The following is an 11,437-nucleotide window of genomic DNA, read 5'->3' as shown; positions in this document are numbered from 1 at the left end:
ACTTTTGCCCCTGACGTTTACCAATTCCACGATTTTAATCCCCCACCTAATTTAATTACACGGATGGTCCCTGACTTTGCTGGCTGTCTACAACGTTGGTCCTGCCGTTTATTTGTTAACAGAGGAGGCTTACGTGGATGTCCAATTGGAGAGAGAAAGAAGGACTGAAGAGAGAGGGAAGCATGTGAGTTGCACGTGAGACCTTCAACGATCATATTCTACCATCTTCCTCTTAAAAAACAGAGCACCGTGAGGAAGATGTTTCGAAGCTTGAGTTGGAGCGAAAAGGGAAGAGATAAAGAACGAACGAGTCCCTGGAGGTGAGGAAGAAGGTTGAATTAGTTGCTGGTCTCTTTCTCTCTCCAATTCGACTTCCACATCAGCTAAGTGACCATCTACGTAAACCCCCTCCATTAACAAATAAACGGTAGGACCAACGTTGCAGACGACCAGTAAAGTCAGGGACCATCCGTGTAATTAAATTAGGTGAAGGACTAAAATCGTGGAATTGGTAAACTTCAGGGGCCAAAGTTGCAATTAAGCCTATAAATTAATTGAAAAATTACAAATATAATAAATAATAATTTAAATTGATAAAAAATTTAGTTAAGAATGACTTCAAAAACTATTAAATTTTTATATAGAAAAATTAAATAATGTAACATTTAAAAAAAATAGAGGTAAAAACCACAAATAAATAAAAAGATTGTGCTTTTTTTTTTTAAATTTAAACAGTCACATTCATCACAAAAAACAAATTTTTATTTTATTATATATATATAAATATTTTTTCTTTTTATTCTTAAATTATCTTTTAATAAGCATAATAAAAATAACATATATTAAAGAAAAAAATTACGTGATAAACTAAATGAAAATCCCCCGTGCATCGCACGAGTTAAAGTACAACCTCATATATAATATTTCATCTCACTAGAATAAACAATTAAATTTTTATTTTTTTCAAATGGAAATAATATTAAGAGAAAAGATCAGCCGGGCACAAGGGCCCTTACATCATCCAAAACCAATGGCATAGCGGCCTGGGGAGCTTCATCGATCCAAACCGAATCACCAAAGTCCCCCACCCGCTTAGCCAAGAAATCAGCAACCATATTACCAGTTCTACGGACAAACGAGAGAGAACAAGAATCAAAAAACTGGACCAAATCCTTACAATCAGATAGAATAGCAAACAAATAAGATGAACCCAAATCCTTCCTACGCCAAGCATCATAGAGTAGCTTGCAATCGGTTTCAAAGTTGACAGTCCTGAACCCGAGCTCCATTGACAGCACCATCGCCCACCGGAACGCTGCTGCCTCGGCTAAAAGAGGAGAGAGCGCATCCACACCTGGCCTAGTTGCGGGTGCCATAACCTCCCCCTCTCCATTCCTTGCCACCATTCCGCAGCTAGCTCCTCTGGTATCGGCCCAAGCTGCATCGAAGTTGACTTTGATTGTATCCTCGCTAGGCCTGGTCCACACATCACTAATAGCTCCATCACGCAAAGGAACAGGCGCCACAACAGTCGTAGACGCAAGGCCAGCAGCACGAGACAAGACCACCTCGGTTGAAGCCTGTACCCCCTCAAAAATTAACCTGTTTCTTGCCTCCCAAATGATATAACACAACTGACAAACGTAAAAAACACAAATTGGTATAATTATCATGCTACTAAAAAATAAATACAAACACCTACGACACACACAAAAAAACATTTAAAATTTAAGTTAACTTATATCTAAAATTAATTATTTTAATTCTTAACTTTGTTTTTATAAACCTGATAAAGATAAAATTATTCTATTAAATTTTAACTCAATAAACATAAATAATAAATATGTATAAATAATAAAAGAATTTTTTTCCTCTATAAGAAACTAAATTAAATAGTGCAACATTAAAGACAAAACCCAAGAATAAATAAAATAGTTGGGCTTCTACAAAATAAAAACAAACACATTCTCGACGGAAAAATTTATAAATTTGTATTTTCTTATATTCAAAATTATTATTGTCCTTTTAATTCATAAACTATTTTTTAATAGTCCCCGACAGTTAGCTCAAATGGTAAGACTTAGGGGACATAAGGGTTGGGAGAATGAAGAGTGAAGGATTTAGCGTTCGAACCCCGATGACTGACTAATTTACTAACATTTTTTACATCTAACATTTTCCTATGAATTTTTTATTTTAATAAACATAACACAAATTTAAAATTTTTCGTACAATAAAAAAAAATTAAAATCCCCCCGTGCATCGCACCGGTAAAAGTACTAGTAAAATAAAAAGATGCAGATTAACTGGGATTAAAATGTAATTTTTTTAAATATTAACTTCAAAATATCTAATAACATGTGTCATATTTGTATTGGTTAAGTATGAGACTATTTTCAAACTGTTCGAATTGTACGGTACTAAAAAATTACCCGTATCCTCCATTATGGGACAAGCCCAAGGAGTAATTGGCCTAAGTCCAACGTGAACATATAACAAGTTATAAAACAATAACCCATCCCAAGTGCCTTCATCTTCCATGTTGCCCTTTGTAGATTAATTGAGATTTCTGTCTCTGTGTAGCGTCCTCTGTTTAGCCACATTATGATGGACAGGATTAGCTTGTTGCCTGATGAACTCCTTTGTCACATTCTCTCCTTTCTCCCAACTGAACAAGCTGCTGCGACTTGTGTTCTTTCAAAGAGATGGAAGTTCCTCTGGACCTTAGTCCCCGCTCTTGACTATGACGACGACATCTATCTCAAAAACAACAAACCCTATTCTTGCTTTGAAAACTTCGTATATGCATCCCTTCTCGCTAGAAATGTCAACCAACCCATTACAAGCTTCTCTCTCAAATTGTATACTTATCGTTCTCAACTTTTCGATGTCGATCATCACCTTTCGAATGCTCATATCAATGTTTGGTAAACACGGCTATAAAAAGAGGGATTCAAAACCTTGACATCGGGTCGTGGCCTGAAAATTATATGATTAGTTTGAGTTGCAGCATTTTCAGCTGTAAAACCCTTTTTGTTCTCAATTTTCACAGGTTATCTCTCAATGTGTCGTCGTCTGTTGAATTTCTCTCACTCAAATCCATACATGTGAAAAATGTTAAGTTTGTAGAACCTAGATATCTTATGGAGCTTCTTAATGGCTGTCCAATGCTTGAGTATTTGAAAGCATGTTGGATAGATTATGATGTTGATGAGTATGATTATAAGGATGAGTTGAAGTTTAAAAGCTTTCCCAAGTTAGTCAGGGCTGATATACGTTTTGCTTGGATGGATGAGACTGTTCTTCTCAAAACAATATGTAATGTGGAGTTTTTGCGTTTTAAACAGGTTCAAATATATTGGATAGCAAGTGTGTTTAGTTTTTGTTTGGTTTGGTTTGGTTTTTAGTTAATGTTACCTACATTTCTCATAATTTCTCTTTATAACTATTGCAGTTTCAAGTTGTTGTTGAGGTTCCTGAATTCCCTAATTTAAGACATTTGGGCCTCGCCTTAGATCATCATAGCTGGTATTCGGTGCTTTTGATGCTCAAGAATTGCCCCAAGCTTCAAAGTTTTAAACTTGATTTGGATGGATCTGCTGAAGCTAAAGATGTTCTGCATTACCTCATCTTGTTGTTCCCGAATGCCTTACATCACACTTTACTAAGTGTTATCTCAAACATTTTCAAGGCACAGAAAGTGACCTACAATTTGCAAAATATATTATGCAGAATTCAACATTTTTACTGTCCATGACAATTCGTAAAGTTTCAGGTAATCCACTGACACAACTTGAAATGCTAAAGGAATTAGCTTTGTGCCCAAGGAGTTCTACATCCTGTAAACTTTCATTTGATTGATAGATTTCTTAGTGGCTGCGTACTATTCTTAGATGACAGTATACTTCATTTGTTAATATAATGCAAACCCTGGATTTGGGGGACTTGCATTATCTGGTTATTTTCAGATGATTCACCACGAAGGGTGAAAATTAAGTTACCGTTTTCTGGTTATATGCTCGTGATGTAGTGTTTTCTCTATTCAAAAAGATGCATTTTATTCTCTCATGATAGTATTTTAACATACTTCTTGGTCCATCGCCAATCATGTTATAAGATACCTGCACAAATATGAATTCCCATGCTTATTAAGCGGGCTACAATTTAGTGTCTACATACTGCACATTAACATCTCAGAATCCTTTCAAGTTGTGAGGATTGTATTTTGTGTTAATGTTTGGCATAGTAGCTTGTTGCTTGCTTTTTAACTAGTAAGGAGGAGTGGTGCAGTCTGTGCTTGATTTGAAATGCTAAGAAATTTTGTGAGATTAACTTGCTTGATTTGATGAAATGAAGGCCTATGAGAATTTAGTCCTAGGCCCTAAATTTTTTGCACCTAATTTGATTTACTAGTGTCAATCAAATTATATTTTAACTTGACGCGGAAGAAAATATTAGAAAGATGAAGATATATGAAACTTTGTATGATATTATGTCTTCCTTTATTATGAGTTTTTTGTTATCTTGTTACTTTACTTTGAATTTTGAATAGTTGATTACTAGGTGCCGAACTATGTGTATAATCTTGTTTTGGTCGGATGGCAATCTCTCTTGTATTAGAGCTACTTTGACATGTTTTCTATTTACCTTATCATGTTATTTATGTGTGGATAATCAATGTTTGATGGGCTAGGAGTTCTTCCACTATGGATGCTGGGTTTGTTGTTAGTCTAATTAGTGTAGGCTTTTGTATTGATTTGAAATTACACTTTACTCTTCAATATTAAGTATCTCAAATGCCAAAAATTTGGCTATGCAATGATCACGTCTCATATTACCCTCAAATAAAATGATTTCTGTTTAATAAACTGTTTTCAGAGTTTAATGATTTCCCATATCTGTTGTATTTTATGATATCAGCTTACCATTTTTTAGAGCTTCATTGGTTAAGCATGCGAATTAAGTTTGAAACCTAAGATCATGAAGTTGCTCATATATTTGCGCTTTGTATTGGCCCAATGTGTGACTAAATTTGCTACTATATCCTTTGCTTTGTTCTTATAATTTCTGTCTATTTTTTTTTCCTGTTTCTTAAGGTAGTTTTTGCTAAGCCCCTAATTTGAATTCTTGTCCGAAGTGTTTTGCTTTTCCAGACTTGTTTCCTTCTTGGCTTAGCCACTATCTATCTGTCAATGTTTCAGTGATGTGTTTTTTTTTTTTTTTGTATTTGTATGATGTAAAGTTCTGTGGTGCATCATTTCTTGCGTTGATGGGTTTGTTCTTTCTCTAACTTTCTTTTGTGTGACTCTGTTTTCTTGATAACATTTTTTATTTTATTTTTGGAATCTTGGTGGATAAAAGAAAAGGGGAGGGAGTTACGTTATTAGTGTTTGGTTCAATGTCAGTATTAGCCTAGTTGGGATTTCATCTGCGCGATGAGTTGACTCGGGCAAGAACTTGCTCTTATTTTGTTAAATTTTGTTAGCGCAGTAAGATTTGGCATGAGGAAAACAGATATGTACATTTCATTTGGGTAAAGGATTAATTGCATTTGTGTTTACTTTTGCAGATCCTGCTTATACCCTCTTTCTTTTATGCCGAGAAACCTTATGTGAAGTTGTGGTTTTGATGAATTTACTGTTTGGCTAGACACGTTGGGTTGTTGTGGTAGATTATTCATTTTCCCTTATGTAATTTCCTTGGTTGTTCAACGAAGTAGTGCCTATTTAAGAAACACACTTCATTTCATGCGGTGAGGGCCTGAGTTCAATCCCAATTTAAGTGTATCCTTCCAACCTCAAATACCATACCATTTCACCAAGCCCACCTCCTTCACAAACTTAGCAATATTGCTTCCAAACATGAAACATCCTCCTCATTTGACCAAAAAAAAAAAACATCCTCCTCATAATATAAACCATGCATATGCATGGATTAAGAAAAGCAATTTCTGCAATTTCCAGAGCATGGAACATACACGCGGGAGGAAATGATAGATTACACTTTGGGTTAAATATGTTTTTGGTCTTTCTTTATACACTCTAATCTAAATATAAAAAAGTTTCACAATTTATAATCTTGAAAAAATTGTTTGATTGAAAATAATCATTATGGTATCGTTAAACATTTTTTAAATACTTTTTACCCAGTCACCAGCCCACGTGGGCAATCCTAGTCAGATAAGTCGCCACATGTAATTTTCACACAAGTTTTTATCATTTAAAATTCTCTTTCGTCAAATTTTGTACTTCTCTATTTTCTCCTCTTCCTCCTCCCACCCATCACCCCTTCTCCTACCATTTTTTTCTAGCGAACCTCTGCACTCAAAACCTTCTCCTTACTCTCCCAACAAATTTGATTAGGGATTAAAAACAAAAAAAAATAACCCAGAAAGAAAAAAATAACACAGTAGAAGTTCAAATTGAGCATATCGACAAAGAGGAAAGAGAATAACGCACCGGAAAATGTACACTAGAGAAATTGGTAGGGTTGGGGTTGCATGAAGGTAATGGAAGGGTTTCCGATAGCTGAAGAAACCTATGAGTCAGGGGTGAACCGGTGTAACAGAGTAATTCGTTGGGGATGATGGTTATGCTCATCGAATAGGAGATTATGGTTGGGAACAAACGAACTCATACTGAAAGTATTTTTTTTGAATTAACTTAATAAAAGATGTTTTACGTAAATACCGCCATATAATTAATATAAAAAAATAAATCAAAATACATGTGAAAGCGTTTACTATGGACCACTTTTTTGTGGTCTATAGTTGCACCACCTGCTTTTGACCTGCAACTGCAGGTTTTGCAGGTAATTTGTAATTTTTCAAAAATAAAATAATTAATATATTATAGTATAATTAGTTATATAATTAGCGAATGTTAATGTATGATTTAAGCTAATTGGATCAGTTCATTCATCATGAAGAACCTTCACTAAATTAAACCCTCATCATCTTCATCCTACCAGAAACTTCATCTTTTATTTCAAAAAAAAAAAAACTTCATCTTCTCCATCCCTCTTGTTCATCCGTCTTTGAATCTGCAAATTGCTCCACCAACACCACCACCAGATCTGCCATATCTTCTTCCACCACGACACCACCCTCAACCTCCCTTCCTCTACCATGACTAAATCCTTCTCTCCAGTAAATCTGTGGCGGCTCGTTCCATCATATCATCTCAACTAAACAAGCAATGCTCAGGACATGACAAATCACCACCTTCAATTCCACGTGAATGCCATTTTTACTAATCAAAACACATAAGCCACAAACCACTCTCTTTTCATTGCAGTAATAATGATACAAAAAGAAAGAAAATGGAAATTTAGAAGGAAGAAATTAGGGATTGAATGAAGAAGGCTCTCAACTTGGCAGATTCATAAATAGCCTTCAAAATTCAATTCGTGTTAAAGCCTAAAACAATTCTGGGTTCTCATCCTCAACCCTCCAACTCCAATTCTTCTTCTTCTCAACCCAATACAGTAAACCGCAACCCACACCGGCAAACCGCAACCCACTCGAACCCAGAACCCACCCACACCCTACCTCACCCCATCCTCACCGCAACCCACAGTGCAAATCGATCCCAGATCTGATACCCAACCCCACAACCTCATCGTCGCGCCGCTCTACTCCGCTGTCGTCACCCAACCCCCACCACCACCACCACCACGCCTTGCACCTTCCATCACAAACTCCAGTCGATTTCATGAAGTAAGGAAACACAAGAACCACGATCTACAGAAGAGGAGGAGGAAGAGGAAACAGATTTCAGTGTTTGGTGAGTTGGGCGGTGGGGTGGGGGCAGTGGTGGTTGGGTGGATGATGAGATGGCGGCGGCTGGGTGGTCGGAGTTAGGGTTGTGGGTGGTAGTGGAGAAGATTGAAAAGGTTGAAGCTTTGAGAGAGAGAGAAAAAGGGAGAAGATTATGGGTAATTAATTTACTTGAATATATTAAATATTTTAATTTTGAAAAAAAATGAAAATAAAATAAAACCTCCAGTACCAGGTCAACAGGTAGTGGTTTAACTTTAGACCACCAAAAACTGGTCCATAATAAATTTTTCCAAAACTTACCATTACTTACCTATTTACCCGTGTTAATTTTTTTTTTAAGTGGTTCATTGGTGGACCTAGATCCCACCAAAAAAGAAAAAGAGTTAAAATGGTAAAAGATGAGCAAACCAACCACAGTTGGCAAAAGAGGAAAAAATTACCGTAAAGTTGAGTGCACCTCACGTATGCAATGCTCTCTTTTCTCTCCATTTGGAGTTGGAAGGATCTCTCTCTTTCCCGAAAATCTCTCTTCTCTTGGAAAATTCTGTTATACCAAACAACTATGAATCTAAAACGGAACCACCACCACCATCACTTATTCAAGTGTAACTTGGTTGCAGTTGCATTGCAATGGCGAGAGTGGTTTTCCTTCACATGCTGCGGTCGCAGAACAAGTCTCCCTTTTCCACTACAACAGCTATTCCTTCAGGTTCTCTTGCTCTCATCTATACTCGTTTATGTTGATTCAGTTTAGGTTACCATTAATTAATTGATTAAATTCTAAAATTCAATTCTTTTACACTGACTCAAGAAAACAAGGGTGTGGGGAATTTAAATCTATTACTCTTATGGGTTTGCATTCATTTAATGGGAATTTTATTTCCCTGATGTTCTAGCTGAGTTATTGTGTTATTGGTCTTGTCTCAATATAAGCTTATGTTTCTAGGTGTTGGTACTTGGTGTGTTGAAACAATAAGCTTAAGATCTTTATATATATAGCCTTGGACACCTCCACCCTTCACGCTAAGCAAGCAATGTGAGACTTCTCCAAGTGCTTTCCTTAACCTCCTTCTTCCTTCATTAGCAATGTGAGACTTAATTGAACTCAACCCCATCATTATAGACCACGAGCATTGAAATGTGGAAAAATAATCTAATGTGCACCCTTTGTGATACTACTTGCTGAGTGTGACTATTTGCAGCCTGCTATTTAGGTCACTGGTTAAAACATATGCATACTTTTGATGACCGAATGATAAGAATATAATCTTACTCTTTTTTTATTAAAATAGTAAAACTCATTTCTTCAAAATTTGTTACTTTAGACTTTTGCTACATTGAATTATGTCATATGTCACAAAATGCAGAGTAGAGAGATAAACAAAGAAATTCTTATTGATAGAATGGAAAAGTAAGTACACAGATTATTTAAACTATCTATTGTTTGGTACACCATAACTATCCTATAGTATTACTACACCCTATACTATTCCCCAATCAGTTAGCCAGAACCGCCTCTTTCTGAGTTGGCAGTTGGCACTGCTGAACTGTCCAGTAGCTGTAATTGCCTTGCTGGAAGTACACATGCTCTTTCCATAAGAAGCTGCTGAGAGTGTATGTTGTGTTGCTTTATTTCCACTGCTATGTGAAACTATTGAGTCTTCTAATTGCTCATTTAATAATATGTAATGATTCTAACTTAGCAAAACTAAATTGATCACGTTCTTAAATTTATATTGAGATCTTACTTTGATGTTGTTTCTGAATTGAATGCTGGTTACAAATATAACTAATGATATTTTGTTTGTATACATTTGTTTCCATGGTTCAGTTCATCATTGTTTTAGGTCCTCAACATATGAACGATCAGTTAGTACGAATCCAATATTTAAAACTCCAATTTATTCTAATCCAAGATTCGAAGTTGTTTTCCAAATAAGATGTGCATCTCAAGCCAGAACTAGAGACAAGGACTTCAAGTTTAACTTTGGACCTGCTGGTGGGGGACAATATTGGGAAGATGATAAGGAAACTCAAGTTATTTATTCTGATCCAATCTCAATCGTATTAAAAATAGTGAGAGTCATGAATCTCTGGACTTGTTGCGGCTTGGTAATTTCATATTCAATCTTAAACTTGTTGACATTCCCTGATTTCATACTGCCGGGGGGTGTAAATGGGTCTGCAATATTGATTGGTTTTCTTTTTAATGCTGGCTTTCGTTGGCTAGATCGCCACCGCATCCATAAAATCCGGTGGCAGCCTGGTTCGGACAGCTTTGAGGTGGAGATGTTGGCCCCGCGGGTAAAATCCATTAGAAAGACTTATAATTTTTATGATATTGATGTCTATCGACCGTCGGGAACATGCATTCCAGAGTTGGTGCTTTTTGAGGTTGATGGGTGTGACTATTTTTTTCTCACTAAACACTGTCACAATAAGGCATTCCTGGCCAGTCTCTATTCGGATTTCTAGAACTGTTGGGATGAATCTGAGTAAACTGCAGCCCTGGCAAATTTCAGTGTGGTTGGAACTTTATTCTCTTGAGATTTACTGTGTTTTGTTTTTGGTGCATAAACTGTTTAGGATTTGATTAATAAAGTCCTCAGTGTGTATTTTGCAACATCATGTTTGAGGAGTGTTTAATTATACATAATCGGGATTTTTTTAGTCTTGTCAAAATTATTAATGATGCTTCAATAGTTGGTCATTCTTCTTTGATGCTTCTATATACATTAATTGGGAGCTATAGTGTAACACCCCGATTTCCAGGTGTCACTTTAATAACCAAAAATAAACTTTACGCGGAAAACAAGTAATTTTTTTTTTGATTGTTTCCTTTTAATAAAAGCAATAAAGAAATAAAGACAAAGCCCAACAACTAAACTAACCGATAAACAACATATACAAAGGTACAGCCTCTGCTGCACTATCCCGTCACGCGCACACGCAGTGACTCCAAGGTAGCGTGCCCGTAGGCGAATATATACAAACCAGAACTGTACGCAAAAGCATCAAATATACCACTATCCAAGAGAAAGTCGGCCTCAAAATGGCCTCAACCCAAGACCCCTATAGTCCGACAGACTCTCTGTGATCCTCAGCAAGAGAACCACACAAAAAGCCATATATCGGGAACCTACCCGGTCCCAAAAGTAAGACGAATCAGAGCTATGACAGTGACAACCAACTCAAAAGACTCTAACCACCCATATCCCACACTACTATTATCGACTCTCCCTCGATCAGCCATGAAGTCCGGGTCATCGTCGAAAGCTTCAGTAATAGACATTTCGCTCCGGGTCTTTCCCGCACAACGAATCATCACGAACCGACTGACAGACGCCTGGCAGCAGGCCGACCGCCCAAACACAAACATACAAACAAAGCCAAGGTGCTAGGGTCAACTTACAGAATACAATAGATATACAATCAACATGCGATAAAGGGGGTATATATATATGTTGTATATATACATATAAGTTATGTATTGTATCAACTCCCTAATACAATTCAATCATCAAAACACATAACGATGTTTATCAACATCAAATCATCAATATCTCAACAGATATAGTTAGAGTGCATGATATGTCAATGCAACGTCAATTAAGAAGGTTCCGGAAGAAATAGGCTGGGCACGATCGAGTCGGTCCT

General features: G+C 36.5%; 1 protein-coding gene and 1 pseudogene across 1 annotated transcript; both read left to right on the top strand.

Annotated features, from left to right (window-relative positions):
• The first annotated feature begins 2,604 nt into the window (after positions 1 to 2,604).
• LOC130732792 (F-box/LRR-repeat protein At4g14103-like) lies at positions 2,605 to 3,579 on the top strand (annotated as a pseudogene).
• Positions 3,580 to 8,308: 4,729 nt separating this feature from the next.
• LOC130731918 (uncharacterized) lies at positions 8,309 to 10,433 on the top strand. The gene is made up of 2 exons (XM_057584081.1): positions 8,309 to 8,489; positions 9,612 to 10,433. The coding sequence occupies exons 1-2, from the start codon at positions 8,411 to 8,413 to the stop codon at positions 10,253 to 10,255; spliced, it is 723 nt and encodes a 240-aa protein (XP_057440064.1). The 5' UTR covers positions 8,309 to 8,410; the 3' UTR covers positions 10,256 to 10,433.
• Positions 10,434 to 11,437: the final 1,004 nt, after the last annotated feature.

Source organism: Lotus japonicus, chromosome 1 (genome assembly GCF_012489685.1).
Source record: "Lotus japonicus ecotype B-129 chromosome 1, LjGifu_v1.2".
NCBI lineage: Eukaryota > Viridiplantae > Streptophyta > Magnoliopsida > Fabales > Fabaceae > Lotus > Lotus japonicus.
The sequence above is the reverse complement of the archived record's forward strand: the minus strand, read 5'-3'. Positions and strand labels throughout refer to the sequence as shown.

Coding starts and splice junctions, on each gene's coding strand:
- LOC130731918 (XM_057584081.1), top strand. CDS start 8,411: ATGGCGAGAGTGGTTTTCCTTCACATGCTGCGGTCGCAGAACAAGTCT. Junction 8,490..9,611: donor TACAACAGCTATTCCTTCAG/GTTCTCTTGCTC, acceptor TCCATGGTTCAG/TTCATCATTGTTTTAGGTCC.